Source organism: Capsicum annuum, chromosome 2, assembly GCF_002878395.1.
Source record: "Capsicum annuum cultivar UCD-10X-F1 chromosome 2, UCD10Xv1.1, whole genome shotgun sequence".
Classification (NCBI taxonomy): Eukaryota; Viridiplantae; Streptophyta; class Magnoliopsida; order Solanales; family Solanaceae; genus Capsicum; species Capsicum annuum.
The window spans coordinates 144,262,441-144,284,731 of NC_061112.1; the positions used below are offsets into that span (position 1 = coordinate 144,262,441).

Consider the following 22,291-nt stretch of genomic DNA (forward strand, 5'->3'; position numbering starts at 1 on the left):
CCCCTTAAAAAAAAAAAAGAAAAAAGAGAGACCCAGTCGAGCAGTTTCTGTCTTATTGCCTGGTTTCTGTCCTCAGTCTATGAGCTGTTTGAATTGGCACTTCCTGTTTTCGTTTTTAATTATTAAACATGTTTTCAGGGAAGAGCACTGTGGCATGTGCTCTAAGTAGTGGTTTGCATGCTAGAGGAAAACTCACTTACATCCTTGATGGTGATAATGTTCGCCATGGTCTGAATTGTGACCTTAGTTTTGCAGCTGAAGATCGGGCAGAAAATATAAGGCGGATAGGTCGGTTTCTATCTTGTCCACGTTTCAAAGCCATCATGTGTTTTTCTGGGATCTAACAATTTTGCAAATCGTTATTTTACAGGGGAAGTGGCTAAGCTTTTTGCGGACGCTGGAGTTATTTGCATTGCTGGTTTGATATCTCCCTACAGAAAGGAGCGAGATGCCTGCCGTGCTTTACTACCTGAAGGGGATTTCATTGAGGTTTGTTCAAGGACTGGTACCCAAGTCCCAAAGGATTGCATTTTCAAGTAACAGCTTGCTTGTTTGGTATATCTAAACAGTTGATTGAGTTGGCTAATTATTAGGTGTTCATGGATGTTCCTCTACAAGTGTGTGAGTCAAGGGACCCTAAGGGATTGTATAAGCTTGCTCGAGAAGGAAAGATAAAAGGTTCTATCTGTTATATCAGCATCTCTTCCTTTTGTCAATTAGAAAGTATATTATGTAGTTGTACAGTTGTATGTACTCTTGATTTGATGAATTAGATTAATTTGAGAATTCAAGACCATATCTAATAGGTGGTATGAGGATGGAATTTGCTTCTCTCTTAGCTAAGTATTAAATTACCTGCTACTCGAACTTTCGTGTCCTTGCTGCTGTGGGCAGGAGATCCCCCTCTCCTTGGCTGATTACATTTTTGTGGCATTTGGTTGAGTTTTAGCTCTTGAAGTTGATTATAATATGGGATTTTTGTAATTTGCAGGTTTTACTGGTATTGATGATCCATATGAGCCACCCCTGAATTCAGAGGTAGGACAAGTTTCCCTTCTTGCTTAAACTAATTAGACATGCTATATTGATTTGAAGATTGATTGTCAGTATTCGGATAATCAGCATTTCCTAACTTTAGGAGCTTGTCCTACATTTTGAAACTTAGGATAAATATTTTCAATCGTTCTGTGTATGCCATTGAGACTCAACTTCATTTGGATGTGGGATCAATTGCATCAAGTTTTGGTAAAGAGGATAGAAGTAGAAATCATGGCTTCTTCTCTAAACTCTAATTATATCTGTCTTGTATCTCTTCATTGTGCAGATTGTGTTGCGTCAGAACAAAGGGTTATGTGATTCTCCTAATGACTTGGCTGATGTAGTGATCTCATACCTGGACAAAAATGGATACCTCAAAGCTTAACTGCCCACAACCATATCTTCGAGCGGGATTCAAAAGATCTTAAGGAAGTTGCATGTTTCCCTTGTGTAGATAATAGTATATGTAGATGGAGTTCATTTGTAAACTAGAAGGCCTAGCCCTGCTATTATACAAGGTTAGAATCTGATAGCAGGAAGAAGCATTGCATTCATGTGTAGAAAATTATCCGAAACATAACTCATGCAGTCATGCAAGGTGTAAAGACTAAAGAGCTGAATGCTGTTAAAGAGTCCAAGTGTCAATACAGTTTCGTAAGGAAATTACACATTTTGTCTTCTAAACTTTGAGAGTATCCCCTCACCCCTAATCTTGTTTAAGTGAAGCTAATCCTGATGTTTAGTTTCTAAAAACAAGATCCGTAATTGAAGTTTGGTTTTCAAATCAAACACGATCTCTTGCTATTTTATTGATATGGACAAACAAATACCTGAAAGATTAATAAACAAAAATCAGAACTTAATTTTGGATTTGCATACAGAAGTTGCATTCTGGAATTTGGTGAAAACTGAGATGTCACAGGTGCTAACTGTTGTGGCTTTGAGCTTCATGACTTTCCACACAGTGACCTTCCCGTGTAGAATGGTTGACGAAGTAAAATTCAAGCAACCAGAAAATAGATCTCCTAAGAAATTAGGATTCTTAGAGAAACCATCTAAATCAATTAGCACTGTTGTGTTCAAATCATGATCCGCTCTAGCTGGAATGGTGTCTGCTATAATTAGTGCTTCTGCTGCTGGATCACCGCGATAAGTCACGTTAGCTATGCTACTGTCATACTTAAAGCTTCCATAATTCCTATTATGGATGGCGAGGATCAGGCCAATTGTTACGTTGAGGTGAAATGCTGGAAATGGCTCAAATCTTATGGACTCTAATGTGACGGACTGAGTTGTGACTTTTGGATCTTTTGGCTTAAGGATAGTGAAATATAGGGTAATGGCAACAATAAGAATAGTAAGTAAGAGAATCACCGTGAAGCCACAGCCTATTTTGAGGGCTTTTTTGGTCCTTGAGTTGCAGCATCCCATGGTCAATTTCCGTAGGTATGCTGAGAAGAACAAGGGGAGAGTTAGAGGGTATTTACCCCATTAAAGTTGATAATTGTTCATTAAAGAAACAGCAGATGGAGATTATTTCTAGGTGGCTTTGTACTGACCAACGATTGGGAGGTTTGATTCTTTCTGTTGAAGTTCTTCTGAGATTATTTTTTGGCTATTTCTGATTTGTCACTGTAATGTAGATGTTAACAATAGAAGAAGAGTCGTCTATTTGACGTTGTACACTCAAAATTTACACGTTTAGTTTCTTGTTTATATCTACGAGTAGTATATTGATGACTTGTCAGGTCTGCACAACTAGTTCTTTCAAAAAAGACATGGAAGAATGAATTTTCATTCCTCTTGCCCTGGTATACTCATCATCGAAGCTTGACATAGTGATAAATATTCTCTGGTACTCATAACTTCTTTAGATGCTTCTTTTATTCCAGAAACTCAAGTATTTTGTTGGTTCAAAGCGTCTTGCATAAAGCTTAATTAGGTCTGAAATTTTGATGTAACAAAAAGCAGGATAGACACACTATACAGACCAAAGAATAACTGGCTGGACTCACTAATACCATGGGCGATCTTCAGTTGCAAATGAATGCAGAGATGCTTTGCCTTGACACCAATTGTTTGCCAATGGCAGTCCAATAACCATACTTTTTTAACTTTAATACACAAATGTCAAAACAATTTAATCAGAAGAACTCTTTTGTTGGCAATACAGAAATAGAGTCAACCTATTTTTCTGGAACTGACAAGGGCAACAGCTCAGGTAGCCTAACATAAAATACAGGCTGAAATGAGCAATATAAACTTTAAAGAGTAAAAGAAATGAAAGATGAGTGCTGAATAATGGAAGCCTAGTCCGTCTACAGGTATCAACGTCGTTGAAGCCTTAACTGCATATCTCTGGCGACCGATGGGAGCCATCTCTCCCCCCGAATTTTTTTCAATGCTGCAACTCTTTCTTCCTCTCTTTTAGCAGCTGCTTTAACTGCTGCTTCTCTTGCTTCTAGTCTGGCTAATGATTTCTGGCAAGCATTTTTAGATGCAGCTAAAATATCCATCCCATCAACAGCAATGGACTTGATTCGGTATTTAAACTGTGGCAACCATAATGGGGCAAGTGAGAAGGTGAGATAAAACATTGGAGATGGAAAGAGAGATCTAAAATAAAAGTTTTCACCATTACTATGGATCATAACGACAAGTAGAAAAGACAAACCTCCTCTGAGTTCTCCTCAAATTCCTTCCCAGGACGGATTCTTGGTTTCTTTCTGGGTTGTTGGAGTTCATCTAGGCATGGACAATAATATTTTAGTTTTACACTCTAGTCATACTACTGACATCAATAATTTGAACAATTGTCAAAAAGGTTCGACCTCCTTCCTTGGTGTTGGAATGAAATTTGCCTGACACCCACATTGTATATACTTTTGACACTGATTTGGTATTCATTAGTAACATTATTTTGATTTATTAAGAAAACTTAAGGGAACACCGTAGCATGGATTTTCCATTATACGTAACTTTTTATCCCATAAGAGAAAGCAAGTCAACACAGTATCAAGCTTAGCCTTCTATTATATTAAACAAGGTTGGTCAACATTATTTTTCTTCATCCAGTCAAATTTGGAATTTAAGAATGTTAAGCAAACAACAAACAAATATTAGCGGACGTACCAATCATCAAATTAATTGCTAGAGGTTTTCTTTCTTTACCTGTGTGATCAAACACAATCCCAGGTGGAGCACGCTTAAACAACCGAATTCCACCTCCATTTGTTGAGGGTGTATCTTCCTGCGAAGCATGATCAACCTCTCTCACTATTTCTATACTCTTGTCTAACATGTCTTCTAAAGTCTTCAGGGCCTGTTGGTGTCCATTCATGAAATTGATTCATCAAGCAGTGACCGAAGTAACAAAAATATGTTGGACCAAAATGTGGTTGAAGGCCCTTTAGGGAAAGTTACTACAATCTTGCACGGTGCAACATGAAAGATATATACAACAACAACAACAACATACCCAGTGTATTCCCACAAAGTGGGATCTGGGGAGGGTAGAGTGGACGCAATCCATACTGCTACCTCAGATGAAGTAGAAAGGTTGTTTCCGACAATATGAAAGATAGTATATGTTCAGAATAAACTGTTGGTTCCAATTATCATGTTATTAGTGCTAGCATGATAAGGCAAACTAACAAGGCTGTGAAAATAGAGATAAAAAAAACTCCCTAAAATCAAGCTATCAAAATGAAGGGATTTCTGGAGTAATAGGGTAACATCATTGGATTTGCCGCGTCAACTCATCCAACACCATGGAAAATAAAAATGGGCTAAAGGCTGATCCCTGATGCAACAACAACAACAACAGCATACCCAGTGTATTCCCACAAAGTGGGGTCTGGGGAGTGTAATGTATATGCTGCCAATATCTACCTTAGATGACGTAGAAAGGCTGATCCCTGATGCCCTAGTGCAAAGGTGTGAGAGGTTGGCTATGGAGAGGTAGAGGTAGTTTGAAGAAGTATCGGGATGGGTGATCAAAGTTTCAGCTTACCAAGGATATGACCTCACATAGGAGTCTGTTGGTCAGTAGTTAATAGTGATGTTGATATTTGATGTTTCTTATAATTCGATTAGGATATAATTTGGCTTTATATGTTTCATGATGCTGTCACTTCCGTACTGAACTGCTTTGGAATGTTTTTCTTGAGTACCAGAATTCGGAGGGTAAGGCCTGTGTATGCTTTACCCTCTCCCCCACCCTATTTTCCAGTTTGTAGGACTACACTGAGTAAGTTATTGTTGCTGTTGTTGTAGTATAACATCACTGGAGCACTTGCTGGTTCAGTTAATAAGAGTTGTAAGGCGCAATCTTGAAGGAAGCAAATGAGAGTGTGAAAATGTCAAAAAGTACCTTAATTTGATAATGTTTGAGCTTCTGGGGTTGTTTAATAGTATCTATTTCATCTTCTTGGGCAACAGATTCTCCGTTAGTAGTAGCAGTGGCTGATGAATGAGCTTTGCTAAATGTAGTAGTAGCAGCAACAGAATCTATAGCGGCTCTCCAATCAGCATCACCATCCTCTTCACTGCTGCTGCTCCGATCACCACCCATCGTCCCAGGGCTTGCCGGCGGCGTCACTGTTGGCCCCAAATAGTTTTTTGAGTTGACGGCGAACTAGTACTGGGCCTTTCTCAGTGTGTTCCTTATTCACAGTGGGCCTTTTTTGACCCGACAATCCTCCATTAGGGAACACAATAATTTTTAGTCCTTATGTTATTGCATAATTTCTATTGTAGTTTTCATGATATTCAATTAATGATATTCAATTAAGCGTATTTAATTTCAATTAAATAATATGTGTGATTTTAATTCTTCAACTAACTGTCAACAATCAAAATAATAATTTATTGAATTGCAGGGAGACAAATCAAATATTTTATATTATTTTTATTGCGTAAACTTAAAAAGTACAGGAAAATGAAGGGTTTATTTCTCTAATCCTTCTTCTTGTTTCAATTTTTAAAAATTTGAGAGACACTTATACAGAGAAAGTTGAGATAAATGAAAAACATGTTGTTTATACAATAAAAACAAATTGTTTTAGTTGTTACAAATTTGAAAGACACTTATATAGAGAAAGTTGGGATTAATAAAAAACATATTGTTTATACAATAAAAACAAATCAAATCAATAAAGAAAAATGATTGTATTTGTACTTGATTCAGAAATGAATTCGAACTTTATTGACCGATTAAATAACCTATAAAGAAAGAAAGAAATAAACCTAATTTTCTCTAATTTCTTTCCCTTCCGTTTTAACTGACAACAAGCTTTTTTTTTTTCCCCCGAGAAGAACCCACTAAAATATATTTTATAAGAAATAATTCATCTGGTCACTCATGGTTTATGATAAGATTAATATTATTACTTAATATTGAAGGTAAGGTAATTTTAAAAAATAATATAAACATAATAGTTTTTAAAAATAAAGTGATCAAAATGGACAATTTAATTAATTTAGAAAATATCACAAGGATCAAAACAAGAATTTACCAATACAGGGGGTTAAGTGTACAATTACTTTGTATTTCATAAGGCCTTTCTAAAATAACAACAGTAATCCGGCAACTTGATTAAATATACGGGTCGGGCAAACTAGATGATATGGATTGCCTATTCGGGTTCAATTAAGCTCCCGATTTCACCCAACTGACCGGGTAAAAAACTCTGATACAGGCACCGGAGAAGAAAGTCCAAAGCGGCCACCGATATTCATATGAACAAAGTCCACAAGCTTTCCTAGTTTATTGGAGAAGGAAGTAAGAGCTCTTTAAAACCCTAAAATTCAGAGAAGGAAGTGACAAGTACAGTATGGGGAAGAAACAACACAGCAAAGATCGAATGTTCATAACCAAAACTGAATGGGCAACTGAATGGGGCGGCGCTAAATCTAAAGAACTCAAAACTCCTTTTAAACGACTTCCCTTCTATTGCTGCGCGTAAGTTCCTCTATCTGTTAAGTATTAGTATTTTTTTTCTTTTTAAGTTATTTTTTTGCTAAATTTGGCGTGTATTTGTATGTATGCAGTCTTACATTTACACCGTTTGAGGATCCAGTATGCACAAAAGATGGCAGTGTCTTTGACATAATGTCAGTATTTCTTGCCTCTGTATTTCTAATTCAAGCTGGGTTTTTTTATTTGGGCAATTAGTATCAACTGTTTTTTTTTCTTTTTTTGCGCTTTCTGCAGGCAGATAGTTCCATATATCAGGAAATATGGGAGGAATCCAGTGACTGGAGAACCTATGAAGCAAGAGGACTTAATTCCTCTTACTTTCCACAAGAATGCTGAAGGTAATTTACCCCCTTTTTGAAGATATTCAATCTGTAATTAGCTTTGGAATTTGAATGGAAGTCCAATTGCACATGAATTATTTACTATAACTTCCACAAACATTGTAGGTGTCTTGTCTGACGTTGAATGTGGGTTGAGGGAGATAACACTTATACCTATTTCGTTAATCAGTTCAAACTTCCTTCACATTTTAAAGATGAAAACTTGGGTTTTTTGGATTTTGGTAATTAGGGATAGCTATACCAAGAAGTTCAACTAGCTTTTGGTAGGACAGTCATATTATTAGTTGTTGTCATTTTCCAGGAATGGTTGGGTTGAAAGCTGGTGTCTTATTGTTTCAGGAGAGTATCATTGTCCTGTCTTGAACAAGGTTTTTACAGAGTTTACACATATAGTTGCTGTAAGAACTACGGGAAATGTTTTCTGTTACGAGGTATGTGATATTTTTCTCCTGACTCACCACTATGCATTTATGTCTTTCAAAGAGAAGAGCATCTTCTATTTCTTGCATGGAGAGTTTGATCCAGGCTTTCCTGCTTAGGCGGTTAAAGAACTGAATATCAAAACAAAGAACTGGAAGGAGCTTCTCACTGATGCGCCATTCACTAGAGAAGACCTTATAACGATACAAGTAAGCTTCTACTATCCTGTTAACTTTTATGTATGCTTAATGAGAATGCGGAGCATTGTGACATGTTATTTATATTGATATATTTGAACATCTAACTGCAGAATCCTAATGCACTGGACACCAAGGTGCTTCTAGATTTTGATCATGTCAAGAAAAGTTTAAAGGTTGATGATGAAGGTGAGTGATTCTTTATTCATACAATTTTTAATGCAATTATGCTCCACTGCTAATAAGTGCTTGGTACTTCATCAGAATTGCAGAAGATGCAATCTGACCCAGCATACAACATAAATATTACTGGGGACATCAAGCAAATGCTCAAGGAACTTGGAAGTGAGAAAGCGAAAGAGATCGCGCTACATGGTGGAGGTGGAAACAAGGCACAAAATGAAAGAGCTGCTGCTCTTGAGGCTATTTTAGCTGCAAGATCACGTATTAAAGATGACGCAAAAACAAATGAAAATGGTGAAGGAACAGCAAAGCAGACTTTCAGCATTGTGGATGCTGCATCTGCATCAGTTCACGGAAGAAGTGCTGCTGCTGCAAAGTCTGGTTCAACTGATAAAACAGCTGCGCGGATAGCTTTGCACATGGCGGGTGAAAGGACACCAGTAAATGCTAAGCTGGTTAGTTTTTACAAAGAAACCATCTCATTCCTTGCAGAGAGTAAATATTAAACCTGCATAGTTTACGCTTTTCAATTGGGCACCTTTATGTTCATGCTAAATTTCTGGTATGCTTAGCGTGCTTTTCCTATGACTAATGGTGGTACATCCTGTAACGTCGTAATTTTGTCACTATGATGTCGTAGATAAAATAGAACACAATGGAAGAAAAAGGTATATATAGGCAATAGCTGTTAATTGGAAGTATGTTATAGACACATCAGTGTGTAAAATGGGTACATCCTGGATAATGACGTCATAGATAAAATAGAACACAATGGAAGAAAAAGATATATGTAGGCAATGCCTGTTGATTGGAAGTATGTTATAGACACATCAGTGTGTTTACTTGCATTGTGTTGCAATATTTGCATTGATGTGGCTGATCCTATTGGGCTTGAGGCATAGTCGTTTTTAACCTTCTTGTGGTTTATCAATATGGTTTCTTCATCTGGATAATCCTATTTACAACTGTTAGAGTGAGTGAAAGTCTCACATAGGTTGGGGAATGGATTGGTGGTCTCCTTATATGGATTTGGGCAATCCTCCCGTCATGAGCTAGCTTTTGGGATGTGAGTTGGGCCCAAGGCCTAATGTCGCACAAGTGAAAACATAGGATAGATGTATGTTTATAAGAATTTTCTGTTAGTGTGATATTCCTTCTTCATATGTTAATCAAGAAACATATAGTTCTTTGTTATATGACTTATCCAAGATGATTTTTACATCTTGCTTCACACCTGACTAGCTTTTAGTTGTGCTGTTTTTAATTGTTTAAAGTAACCGACTTTGGCTTGCAAGTGGAAGTTCATATTCCGTCTGTTCTTCTTCGCGCTGTATTTAACATTTTAGTACTTGGGTGATTAGTCTTAACTTCTATACTGTTGAGGGTTTATTAGATGCTAAGGTGCAACAGTTTTTTACTAATCAAAAAAAGAAAAGAAATGCTATGTGCATCAAGAAAATAACACATATAACCATGATCGTAATCTGTTGGTTTTCAAAGTGATTTATCTTTATTCAACTCTTTCAGGTTAAGAGTCGTTTTACCACTGGTGCTGCTTCTAGGTCCTTCACTTCCACCTCCTATGATCCAGTAACAAAGAATGAATATGAATATGTTAAAGTTGAGAAAAATCCCAAGAATAAAGGTTATGTCCAGCTGCATACAACACATGGTGATTTGAATATTGAGCTTCATTGTGACATAACTCCAAGGGCATGTGAAAACTTCATTACTCTTTGTGAACGAGGATATTATAATGGAGTAGCTTTTCACAGAAACATCCGGTAACTTGGTACCTTTTTACTTGAAAATAGTTGTAAAATGTTTGTTTATCAATTGGAACTGTTGAATGCCAAGGAACTTATTTGCCCACATTTGCAGGAATTTCATGATTCAAGGTGGCGACCCAACTGGCACAGGGAAAGGAGGTGAGTCTATCTGGGGAAAGCCCTTCAAGGATGAAGTGCACTCCAAATTGCTGCATTCTGGTAGAGGTGTTGTTAGCATGGCTAACTCTGGTCCTCACACAAATGGCTCACAGTTCTTCATCCTGTACAAGTCTGCCACTCACTTAAATTTCAAACACACCGTCTTTGGTATGATTGTTGGAGGCTTGACGACACTTTCTACTATGGAGAAAGTCCCTGTTGATGATGATGACCGACCTCTGGTTAGTCGGAAGATTAACTCTATGTTTAACTTTCATTCAACAACTTAGCATATTGAGTCCTGCCTTGGAAACAAAGAATATGCTTTAATTGAGAGTTTAATCAACTTAGGTAGAAATATTACTCTAAAAGGCTAGTTGTACCTGCATTGTTCCCTGAGTGGCGGTTCCGCTTACACATCTAAAAGCTTACATTGTTAGTTTCCATTATTGGAACCAGTAGGTATTACATGATTACACATTGATATGGAGAATACTGATATTTCTCTGATATAAGTGATTGATCTGAAATTTCTCTAATATAAATTGCTTATTTAAATCATTGGGAACAGATTCTTAATCCCAGCTGGTCATGTCAAGAATGTCTGTTGACCTGTGCAGCTTTTGGGGAAAATTTTAGTTTTTCATTTAAATTACTAGAAAGTGTTTCATAATCGAGACCATTCAAGTCAAGAATCTGTTTGAACCTTCTCAGCTTTGGGATAAGGATGAGATTTGAAGATCTTCTCAATGTAGACCTGTACTGCATGTGTGTGTTAATTTATCCTCCTCCATTATTGCAGTCATCATGCTTATGCTTTTTCCCAGCTGTGGTTGTCAAAATGGAATGCTAGCATCTTTTTTATAGATGAATTACCTGTCTAAAGAGAGAGAGAGAAAGTGGGGGAATAAATTTTCCATTCCCAAAGTATGAAATCTCATGTATTTGTAAAGAGCTGAACAAAGTAGAACCCTAATTGTCCTATTTCTGCCAGTTGTGAGCTTTTTGGTTGTTTTATAACTTTATATGTAATGCTTTCTTTTCCAAATAAGATTTTCTTTTCCAAATAAGATTGTATGTTCTTCCAGATATCATTTTGTTGTCAAGTGACTTTCATTTGTCTCTGTATTTTCATTCTATCTTCCATTATCTTTCATATCCTTCCCCTGGACAGAGCCCAGACTTGAAAATCTTGCTTCTTTTCTCTGCACATTGAGTGTTTTCATTTCTTTATCTAGATATATTTTGAACCGACTATTCTTTGTTCTGATGCCTGAGTCCTTACTTCAACTCCTTTTGCTTATGCTGTATGTGCAGGAAGAAATCAAGATAATAAGCGTAGAAGTTTATGTCAATCCCTATGCAGAGCTTGATGAAGAAGAAGAGAAAACAAATGATGAGAACAAAACTGAAGATGAAGATAATGTTAGTATTGTTCTTTTTCTTAAGCCTTTTATGACGGCATTTTGCTTGTTTGGTTGGATCTATTAATACTCCGTGTTCATCTTTTTTCTCTTCTTACTGTGTTCCAGGAGAAGGTTGGATCATGGTTCAGCAACCCTGGAACTGGCACCTCAGAGATTCAAGCTGTTGGAAGTGGTGTTGGGAAGTATTTGAAAGCAAAGGCTGCACAGCCTGATTTCAAAACTTCTTCTGATAGCATTCTACCACCTATTTCTGCAGCGAAGAAGAGAAAAACTGGCACTTCAACAGCAGAACTTAAAGATTTTTCAGCATGGTAGAATTGCAGTTATCTGTTAATACTGTGATATTGAATCGCATTCAGCAGACAAGTGTAAGATGGAAGCCAAGTGGTTAGGATCTAAACTCTCAATGCGAACCTTCTTTTTAAAGGTTATCAGGATGATTAATCTTGATACTTAATAAAAGCACATGAAGAGATGCTTTAGGTAGAGTTCTACTGTTATTTTGATCAACGAGAGGAACTGTTATCATCTGTAACATATTCAATCCCGATATTCTGAACTGTAGTTGTGTTGTTACATCATCAGGTTTTAGTAGATCTGTTTGTACTATGAACATTTGATGATTCTAGGGTTAGAGTTTCTCCCATATGATTTTTAATTCGGTGGAATTTACTTTAGTCATTTAAGTATTGTCAAAGACTCTTCTCTGTTCAGGCCGAGTAAGGGGCTATATGGTAAAGATGGGAGAAACTTAAAAAAACAGAGAAAAGAAAGTGCAGAGTTGGAAACAATCTATTACACTTATTTTCGACTTCTGGTGACATCTTTCCTTTTTTACTATGTTTGTACTATTGTTAGCATTTATATAGGTTTTTACCGCTTCCCGCTTTTTCAGAATGGTGATTCGAGATTGACATTTTGTGTTTCGTTTGCATGCTCGGCTCAAAATGATGTTCCTTGTCAATCGGAACTATGATTGGTGGGATACTAGACATGCTTGCAGGGGTTATGATAAGTTACGTTGCTACAGGGGCAATTGAATTTCGCTGGGAGTTAAAACCACGGATTTGAAGAGCATTGGTGAGAATTCAATGCCCTAAAAATCTTAAGTGTTCCCCGCAAGGTTCGTCCACCGGGTGTTTGAATCCCTTCCTCGCCCATAACCTGCTCAAAAGGGTTCCAGTGGTGGGTTTAAAACCATGAAGGAAAGTTTTGTTCCTTCAAAAATCCTTTTAAATGGTGCCATGTTGATATTGAATGAGTATAATCATTGAATTGATTATGTTTTCATGAGTCAGGACAGCTATATGCATATAACCTCATGATATAGAGTGTCACATTGTCTGTGGATTGGTTGAAAGTCGAGTATGTTTCAGGTTTGAGCATTTTGTAACCACTGTTGCATGCATGAGAATCTCGTGAATATATTACTGTACAAAATTCCTATCTAGGCGTTTCAAAATCTCCCCGGGCTACAAAGCATGGGTGTTCCTTTCATTATGTAACAAAGACAGGCAATTGATGGTAGAAAAGAAAATAAGGTGGAGGTTGTAGTACTATATTCCATCACATCTTCACATGCTCCCTGCAATAGCAATAGCATAGAGAAGGGGACTTAATAATGAGGGGTTCTTAATAATGAGGGGTTCTTCTTTTAGGAGTCTGCAGCTGACTACTGAGTACTGATTGATACAAAGCATTTCTTTTCTTAATGGCAGTCAGTGGTGGCTACTCACTCCATTCTCCTCTTTGACCACTTCATTATAAAAGGTAAGTCTCAATTTCAGCATTATATATCTACTCCCCCCCCCCCTCCCCCCCCCCCCCCCCCCCCCCCTCCTTTAAAATATTATAGTCAGAAATACAAAAAAGAAAAGAAAAAATCGGCAAAAGGCAGGCAGCTCTCCATCAACCTGCCCGCTTCATCAGCTACTTTTTTCGTGATTTTAATTATGTGATTTCTAATTAATTAGTATAAGTTATTTATATATTAGAAAATTAATAATATTTAATTAAAAAGTAAAATATATATTTATGATATGTCTGCTTCAGCTACTTCATGCGGGTATTTTTGTATAGTAATTTTGTTGTATCACTTCTAATTAGACATGTCTGCTTCGCTGTTTCAATCGTGATTTTACTATGTCACTCTTAATTAATTATTATGACCATTTAAATTTTTTCACAAGTATTTTCTATATTAATTTTATTGTATCGCTTCTAATTAGTTGTTGTGAGTCATTAAGACATGTCTGCTTCGCTGCTTCACTCGTAGCTTTACTATATCACCCATAATTAATTATTATGGTCATCTAAGCATTTGAAAATCACATAAAAGGTATTATAAATTACAATAGTTAACAACTTAAAATATCTAAAAAAACATATATATGTTTTATATTTTTAAAAAATACTATAAATCATAATAATTAAAATAAATTTTAAAAAAATATTTGTTTGGCCCATGTCTTGCACGGACTATTAATAACTAGTAACTACATGAAATCGAGGCACGGGCTATTAGTAACTAGTAACTACATAAAATCTATAGCCGGGCTTATTCAACATAAGGTTTGGTGTATGTTTTAAGTGAGAACTTTATTGTATAAATAACATAAATATCAACTTTTTTAGAAGTAATTACATTCTCTCAAACTTTTTTAATTACGTTACTGTCTCACTCTGTTAATATACATAATATAGTTGACATATACATAGCATTCTACATGTATTCAAATAGTTGGGTATGTCTACCCTTACTGTTTCTTTTTTATGCATACATCCAGCCCTAGTTGACCGTTTACACTTGCCAGACCAGTTGGTGAAGGTAATTTTGGAATTACATGTTTAGCGTTATTCATGATTTAATGTAAACTGCAAGACTTGACGAGTCATGATTTTGATTACATTAAAACAAAAAAGTCTGCTTGGTCAACCACTCATGGGGGTATATTCACCCCATTTCAAATTACAGATTACTCCCCCTCCACCCCACAACAACTAGATGAAAAAGAAATGGCAACTTAATTTCTAAAACTTCACTAAGATAATAATTTCAGAATCTTATAAATTCCCCTCCCTCCCCACCAACACCCACACAAAAAAGAGAATTACTTTATTGTACCCGGAGACAATTAGGTATTACACTTGTGTACTAGTGAAGTTAGGAGTGGAAATGTACATAGTGAAAAAATAGTTTTAAGTACATCTAATAGATGTGGAATTTTTCAATTTCTTAGTAAAAGTAATATTTTCTTTACATTTTACAAACTTTTGTTTTTTCATTTTTCTAAAAGTGTGGCTTGTTAATCAGTCACTTTCAGTTAGTACTTCGATTGTCATCTTGAAACATACGTTACAAAAACGACTAATCAAGTAATATTATAGTATGATATGTAAATTGGCTATAATCAAGTAGTATTAGACAAATGATGACGTAGAGAAACCGAGTATATATGCTTATGAAAAGTTGACCTATTATTGAACACATAAACACGCAAAGAGAATATAAAATAAATCAAGGAACTAAATTGTAATTATACTCCAAAGTGGAGTTAAGGAGTTGTTTAATGATCTTTCGCAGTCACCTTTTAAACTAATCCAACGACGATCTAAATTATAAACACAGACATTGTCATGTCATATCCAAATCCTGTGGGGATTATGTCGTTGTTAATGTTCTTTTTATTTAATTTGATATAATTGTATTAATTAATTGAGTGTCGACGTGTAAGACCAATATATCTGTTTGACATATTCTAAAAAGATAATAAAAAAATGAGCATATTATATTAGAACTTCTTGAGTTGTATAATCTTAATTTCCAACCCCAAAGCTGAAGAATAATTCTTTTGGAGAGTTTCCCAAGAGAATAGTATTTCTCAGAAAGTTGTGTTGGAACTAGACCTGGTTGTGTTCAATGACCACTTTACCCTCACCAAAATCATATAAATGGACTATAATTCATGAAGGGGCAATACAAATGTTGTTTCTTTTCTACAAATGTAGGTACGAGCAAACACAATAGCCATTCCCTGGAAAGAGGAGTACAAAGTTAGGAAATTTTTATAGAGCCAAGAATATAAATTGACGATTTTTGAGTACACTAACTAGATATTAACGCAATTATATAACACGCACCCTGTCACAAAAGAAGGTGAGGTGCGCCAACTATGATTAAATAGTATGTATTTTAATATTATTGTTGGGCTGAATTTGAATGAGGAAAAATAAAATAAGCTGATAAATGAACGGATTGTAAGGAATTGAACTCAGTCATAATCTAACCCGTTCAAATCTTACTAATTTGTAATCTTTTTTTTTTTAAAAATTAAGTACCTAGTTATTCTTTCTTAATTATGACTATATGCAATTTATAATTTCTTTCACAAGATTTACATGAGTAAATTTGGAGAATGTATAAGCTCAATTTCCAAATGAATTGAGCTAATACTTGAACATGTTAATTAGACAAATTATATATTTTATGAGATAATTTCATCACTCCTAGCTTAAAACCCGATGCGAATAAACGTTTATATATTCTTTTTATAGCTGGCTTTGATGATTAAACTATGTCCTTGAACAGGCTGCGCAAGCCCCCTAGTTCTCTTTTGAAAAAAGCACTACTCTCACTCATGCTAATTTACGAGCAGTGTCTTGCTCATCATGCCTAATGCCTCATCTTCAACCTCCCCTCTTTTCTCTCCCACCGAGGGACTAATGGTGTGTTTGGTAGGACGAAAAATGCTTTTAAGAATTTTTTTTTTTAATAATATAATTAAAAAGATGGAAAATACTCTAATAATTTTATTTTACTCTATGAAGGATTATATTTTAATCATAAACTCAAAATTTTTTAAGCTATTTACATCAATGTTAGTGTAAAAATAACTAGAGCACTAATATTTTTAATATATGAAAATCTAATAGTGGAGTTAGAATTTTTATTAACTAAGGGTTTTTTTTAGAATTATAAAATAAACACATGAAAAGGTCAAAATGGATCCAACATTCACTATTTATACATAAAAAAAATAATTTTAGTTATGTATAAACAGTTTACTTTACGATCTAAGGGAGATTCGAATGACCCTTGGCCTTGGGGCCTTGCTAGCTCCATGCCTGACAAAACCTACTTTAACCCAGAACAGGAAAACATATTCCTACATAATTATTGACTATAAATTCTATTTAGGTATGAATTAAAGGAAAAGTCCTTTTGGCCACAGGCCACAGTAGAAAAAAGTTACGTTCATACTATGAATTAATTAATTTTTGGATATTTTTACCTTTTTACTTTAATAATTAAATAACTTTGTCTATTTGAAAGAAAAGGATAATATAGTCTTTTTATTATTGTGGCCAGATTTGAGCCAAATTTTTGTGGCCATTTAGCACTATCCTGAATTAAAATATTAACTTTTGAGTTATTCTTTCAACACTATACCACTAGTGCAATGGAATAAGAGCATGGATTAAGCAATTTTCTTTTTTGTCACAAGAAGGCGAGGCAGAAGTAGCATTATCTAGTGTAGGAAAATGCATGGCCTAGTTAGTAACTAGATGTAGTGGTGATGATAAATATGTTATGGGGCTGGGAGAAAAGTGAAGGAGCATGCCCTGGATTTAAGTTAATTGTCCAATGTTAGTATCGGATTCAAAGTTGATAAGCATTTTTAATGATGTCTCATATTGTATTGGGTTATTGTACAAAGTAAAAGAAAGGCGAAAAAAAAAGGTATCGAATTTTCATCTTTTTATTGTTGGTTGTTCTTTTGGTAGGCTTTGAAGATGGATTAGGAGGCAAAAGGACGTAAAATAATAATACTACCTACTTCCAATTTGTGTGACAATTAGAAATTTTGAGAGTCAATCAAAATTTTTATTAGGTGTTTAGTTTCAATTGTATAAATTTTGTTTTAAAAAACGTAATACTTCTACGCCCTAATTCACGATTATTAAGAGTTTAAATTTTAAAAATTTAACTGTATCACATAAAATGCAGTGAGTAATAATAAGGGAGTATTATAGCACACAAACGTATTTTTTAATTTGGTCTCAACTGATATGTACGCCCTTCAACTTTTGATGTGTACAAGTGGACAGTTCAATTTGTACAAAAATTGAATAAATAGACACATGCGTCCTACATGACATTCTGCATAGCAATATCACATCTTATGTGACGTCCTGCATGTCTTATGTCACATAGGACGAGCTTGTGAATTCATTCAAATTTAAATATCTATTCATACACATTTAAAATTTGCGGACACAAACCCAAGCTAACGCCGAGTTAAAGGGGCACTTTCATGTATTATGCTTAATAATAATGAAGGGGCATTGGGTGGTGGTGGGTTTGATAATGAATTGTTGAATCATAACGATGATGCACGCCGGCAGCTTTTCCTTGTATGTCTCTTTCTTTTTCCTCTTTCCCCTCAAAATGGGATTTTAATTTGTCACGCCTGCATGCTCCCACTCACTTATACTCCCCTCTTTTCTATGTGTATCAAACCTAATACTAGTAGTATTCTTTTTGTACCTTTATCCCTATTTCTTTATTACTAACACAACACCATCTATATCTTTTTGTCAGAAAATTTCATTTCTATATCTCCATGTCATAAACGGCAAAAAGAAAAAAACTATTTTCATGTCTATTTGAATGACTTCCCTTAAAGAAGAATATAGCACAACCAAATCCCTATTTCATTCTTATATTATTCCATTCTTATCACCGATCGAGTGCCTCGGTAAAAAAGAAAAAGCACAGTGAAGTTTTTTTACTTGTCTCTTTTTATTCTTCTCTATGCCCACTATATACTTCTCTCTTTCTTTAATTATGTAAATAGGCTCAACCTTGCTACAATCCAAGTTGGAGAGAGATATGCTTTTGAATTCCTCCCACTCTTTCCTCCAACAACTCCACTTCTTTTGCTTTGAACCATCCAACAGAATCACTAAAAGGTATTACTAGTCTTGTGTACATTTATTCTTTTTAACTTTGATGTTGGTGGCAAGAGAAATTTTTTTAGTTAAATGGATACTTTGTTTAGATTAGTTACCCTTCAACAACAACAACAACAGCAACAAATCCAACAACAACAATCTGATCAGTATTCCTTTAACTCTAGCAGAACTTCAAGCAGCTCTAGATCTTCTAACAAACAAAACACATACAATATTTACAATTACCACCCTCATCATCAAGATCATCAAGACGAAGAATGCTTCAACTTTTTCATGGATGAAGATGATTTCTCTTCTTCCTCTTCTAAACACACCAACTACCCTTCTCATCACTATACTCACTACCAACAACAACAACAACAAATTTCCAACACTCCCACACCAACAACCACTAGCAGCACCCCAACACAACAATCTCATCATCATCATCACTATGATCATCAGTTCTCCCCAGCACGTGACTTAAATCTCGAATTTGCTTCCTCATTTTCGGGGAAATGGGCAACGGACATCCTTCTAGAAACTGCCCGTGCAATAGCGGATAAGAACAGCACACGTGTCCAACAGCTCATGTGGATGTTGAATGAGCTAAGTTCACCCTATGGAGACACTGAGCAAAAATTAGCCTCCTATTTTCTTCAAGCATTGTTTAGCCGCATGACGGATTCTGGCGAACGTTGTTATCGAACGTTGTTGTCTGCTTCGGATAAAACATGTTCGTTCGAGTCAACAAGGAAGTTAGTTTTAAAGTTCCAGGAAGTTAGCCCTTGGACAACTTTTGGTCACGTTGCATCCAATGGTGCAATTATGGAAGCATTAGAAGGTGAGAGCAAGTTGCATATAATTGATATTAGCAATACTTATTGTACTCAATGGCCTACTTTGCTAGAAGCACTTGCTACCCGCACCGACGAAACACCTCATCTCCGTCTAACCACGGTGGTTTCCGCCAGCAGTGCAACCGGAGGAGCATCGTCGGTGCAAAAAGTGATGAAGGAGATTGGTAGTAGAATGGAAAAATTTGCTAGGCTTATGGGCGTGCCTTTTAAATTCAATGTGATTCACCATATGGGAAATTTATCTGAATTGGATATTGGTGCGTTAGATATTAAAGAAGATGAAGCTTTAGCAATTAATTGTATTGGTGCGTTACATTCGGTTACGCCAGCCGGCAATCGAAGGGATTATTTAATATCATTGTTTAGGAGATTGCAACCTAGGATTGTTACTATAGTTGAAGAAGAAGCTGATCTTGATGTTGGTGTTGATGGTTTCGATTTTGTCAAAGGTTTTCAAGAATGTTTGAAATGGATTAGGGTTTATTTTGAGTCGTTAGACGAGAGTTTTTCGAAAACAAGTAACGAACGTTTGATGCTAGAGCGACAAGCGGGACGATCCATCGTTGATTTACTAGCATGCCCACCATCAGAGTCAATGGAGAGGCGGGAAACGGGGGTAAAATGGTCAAATCGCATGCATGGAGGAGGGTTCATACCAGTTTCATATAGTGATGAAGTTTGTGATGATGTTAGGGCTTTATTGAGAAGGTATAAAGAAGGGTGGTCAATGGGACAGTGTGGTGGCGGAGATGCCGCCGGAATATTCTTGTCATGGAAGGAACAACCGGTGGTGTGGGCCAGTGCATGGAAGCCTTAAATTAAATTAGGACCAATTGGTGCTGTGGGTGGTGAGTCACCATCAAGATCTTCCTATTTGCTCTCTCACTTTAGTTAGTGGATTTGTTTGGAGTGGATATGGAATCAAGAAAGGTACCTTTTTTTTTTTTTAATTTAAATGATGAATAGAATTTTTGAGCTTTTAATTTGTAGTAAAAAACTAATTCTCTAGGATATGATTAAACCTTTTGTTAACATTGGCGATTGGTTTCGGCATTCAAGAAAGAAAATTTGGTTTTTCATTTAAGTTTTTTTGTTTTTTTGTACTATTTTAGTGTATAATACTCCACTATTTTTAGTCTATCACGTTAAATAAGTTAGTAGAGATACCATAAAAATTAAAAAAAAATAATTTGCCATAGCAAGTTAATCACAATGGTCTTTTATAGGTGCATATAATTTAAATCATGGTTAAATTACATCGATTGTTTCTATGTGTGTATAATTTAAATCTTTTTGATGTTGTTGATTACAATGAAAATTTATATGGTGGTGATCGGTAATTAAGTGGTAATCCCTTCTGTGAGGAGTTGGTTGGTACAATCCAAACCAAATTATGTCTTGATTGCTAATACATCCAATAGTCAACCAAATTATGTTTGGTTGCTAATACATCCATTAGTCATATCATAGATGATTGACAAACTGCCAATATTGTTTAAGAGTAACCGCACAAAAGTAAACCATCTGGATTCTATTGTCTTTATGGTTAAGTAGGAGAACAACAGGACAATATTGTTTAAGAGTAACCGCACAAAAGTAAACCATCTGGATTCTATTGTCTTTATGGTTAAGTAGGAGAACAACAGGACAAATAGCTAGCACACATGATCTTCATGAAACTCAGTAGCTTCTTGAAAGTACTGGAATTTGTCATGTGTTTGGTCTAAACTTATGTCTTGATGGAGTAGGTATTAGGTTCCAAAGGATGATATAAGCCTATATGTGTCATGATCTTTAAAATAAGAAACAATTATCAAAACTACGATATGGGAGAATGACTATTGAAATTTTCTGGTTTAAATTTTAGTGGAAATAAAAAATATTATGTGATTTCTTCTCATTTATTTGTATTTGTGTAATAATCAAGATGTCCGTAAATTGGTCTGATTATCATCTTGAGACAAAACAAGAAAATGATCATAGGGTACTTGAAGGAATCAAAGGAGGAGGAGTAGCTAGGTTAGAGTTTAAGTGAATATAGTGGGGCAAAAAGGGGTCGTTATCTTTGGTTGGGACCATAGAATCTTAGGACGGCCATTAAAGTTTGGGAATCTAACAAAAGGTGTTTAGTCTTTAGTGATATAATGGATATAGAATAATTATATAGATAATGGAATTATACATAAGTGGCCTGCACGCTCTATAGTTATGGTCTATTTCATATTCTATTTCTCCTATTCATGTTTCCTTTTTTCTTTCTCCATACTTTTCTAGGGTGAAGAAGTTGCTTTAAGTCCTCTTGATGGCCCCCTTCCACATCAGAAAAATGAACTTAGGCCTTTGAAGTGGATGACTACTTTTGGATTTTGGCCCACTGAAATAAAGAAAGTAAACAACAAACAAACATTCATTCAGTAATAGTAGTGGGAAGTGGAGGGGAACTTCTTTTGATGAGACCTGCCCCCCTTCCACGTTAACACATTCTCACTGCCTTTTCACCTTTCTTCTATCTTTCTTTTTCTTTTCTTTAATAACGTAAGATCTTCATCTTCTTTATTTAGGTGGGCCCCCTTTTATTTAGTTAAGTGTTGTCTAATGTCTACGATTGGTTTTTATTTGATTCGGGTTTTATATATTATGATGATCGAAAATTGACCAAGACTTTTGGGTGTGATTGGTACGACGGTAAATGTTTTTGTAAGATAATGAGTGGTTTTCTTACTTGTTATTTTAAACGTATCTATATATAATCTAGATTGATATTATAAGGATACCGGTGTGACTTATGAGGAAGTGGTTGTGATGATGGTAAGGTTGAGAAGGGTGAGACAATCAAATGTTGAAAGTTATTTTTTGTACTTTTACAAAAATTAAAAGTCATCTTCTTCATTTTAAAAAACTCGCCTTCCGTAATTTTTATCAATCAAAGATAAAGAAAATTAGAAATCTTTTTTATGTTTTCA

At 35.5% G+C, this 22,291-nt stretch overlaps 5 protein-coding genes across 6 annotated transcripts in view; 3 read left to right on the plus strand and 2 right to left on the minus strand.

Moving 5' to 3' along the window:
* The window catches only part of LOC107860189 (adenylyl-sulfate kinase 3), a 4,132-nt gene extending 2,427 nt beyond the window's left edge, over positions 1-1,705 (plus strand). For both annotated transcript variants that reach the window (XM_016705462.2, XM_016705463.2), the window contains exons 4-8: positions 139-288; positions 371-489; positions 594-678; positions 992-1,038; positions 1,325-1,705. In XM_016705462.2, coding sequence (XP_016560948.1) covers positions 139-288; positions 371-489; positions 594-678; positions 992-1,038; positions 1,325-1,423 — 500 coding nt within the window. In that variant the 3' untranslated portion in view covers positions 1,424-1,705. The remainder of the gene's footprint in view (positions 1-138; positions 289-370; positions 490-593; positions 679-991; positions 1,039-1,324) is intronic.
* A 185-nt stretch (positions 1,706-1,890) lies between these two features.
* Positions 1,891-2,469, minus strand: LOC107858333. The gene has a single exon (XM_016702999.1). The coding sequence runs from the start codon at positions 2,467-2,469 to the stop codon at positions 1,891-1,893; it is 579 nt and encodes a 192-aa protein (XP_016558485.1).
* Positions 2,470-3,113: 644 nt separating this feature from the next.
* Positions 3,114-6,339, minus strand: LOC107860190. Its single transcript, XM_016705464.2, has 4 exons — positions 5,411-6,339; positions 4,210-4,360; positions 3,713-3,783; positions 3,114-3,590 (listed from the first exon to the last, which is right to left on the minus strand). The coding sequence occupies exons 1-4, from the start codon at positions 5,609-5,611 to the stop codon at positions 3,366-3,368; spliced, it is 648 nt and encodes a 215-aa protein (XP_016560950.1). The 5' UTR covers positions 5,612-6,339; the 3' UTR covers positions 3,114-3,365.
* Positions 6,340-6,515: 176 nt separating this feature from the next.
* Positions 6,516-12,160, plus strand: LOC107860188 (peptidyl-prolyl cis-trans isomerase CYP65). The gene is made up of 11 exons (XM_016705461.2): positions 6,516-7,000; positions 7,090-7,152; positions 7,253-7,356; positions 7,699-7,790; positions 7,899-7,988; positions 8,090-8,165; positions 8,241-8,614; positions 9,687-9,943; positions 10,041-10,329; positions 11,405-11,512; positions 11,620-12,160. Exons 1-11 carry the CDS (start codon positions 6,873-6,875, stop codon positions 11,827-11,829), a joined length of 1,791 nt encoding a protein of 596 aa, XP_016560947.2. The 5' UTR covers positions 6,516-6,872; the 3' UTR covers positions 11,830-12,160.
* Positions 12,161-17,852: 5,692 nt separating this feature from the next.
* LOC107860187 (protein SHORT-ROOT) lies at positions 17,853-22,093 on the plus strand. Its single transcript, XM_016705460.2, has 2 exons — positions 17,853-20,258; positions 21,603-22,093. Exon 1 carries the CDS (start codon positions 18,559-18,561, stop codon positions 20,143-20,145), a length of 1,587 nt encoding a protein of 528 aa, XP_016560946.1. The 5' UTR covers positions 17,853-18,558; the 3' UTR covers positions 20,146-20,258; positions 21,603-22,093.
* Positions 22,094-22,291: the final 198 nt, after the last annotated feature.

What these genes read in the sequence shown, in the direction of transcription:
- LOC107858333 (XM_016702999.1), bottom strand. Translation starts at nt 2,469, where the DNA reads ATGGGATGCTGCAACTCAAGGACCAAAAAAGCCCTCAAAATAGGCTGT.
- LOC107860190 (XM_016705464.2), bottom strand. Translation starts at nt 5,611, where the DNA reads ATGGGTGGTGATCGGAGCAGCAGCAGTGAAGAGGATGGTGATGCTGAT. An exon ending in TCAAACATTATCAAATTAAG is followed by an intron (nt 4,361 to 5,410) that starts GTACTTTTTGAC and finishes GGACACCAACAG; the next exon opens with GCCCTGAAGACTTTAGAAGA. An exon ending in GATTGTGTTTGATCACACAG is followed by an intron (nt 3,784 to 4,209) that starts GTAAAGAAAGAA and finishes GTCCATGCCTAG; the next exon opens with ATGAACTCCAACAACCCAGA.
- LOC107860188 (XM_016705461.2), top strand. Translation starts at nt 6,873, where the DNA reads ATGGGGAAGAAACAACACAGCAAAGATCGAATGTTCATAACCAAAACT. An exon ending in GGCAGTGTCTTTGACATAAT is followed by an intron (nt 7,153 to 7,252) that starts GTCAGTATTTCT and finishes CGCTTTCTGCAG; the next exon opens with GCAGATAGTTCCATATATCA. An exon ending in GCTTTTCACAGAAACATCCG is followed by an intron (nt 9,944 to 10,040) that starts GTAACTTGGTAC and finishes CCACATTTGCAG; the next exon opens with GAATTTCATGATTCAAGGTG.
- LOC107860187 (XM_016705460.2), top strand. Translation starts at nt 18,559, where the DNA reads ATGGATACTTTGTTTAGATTAGTTACCCTTCAACAACAACAACAACAG.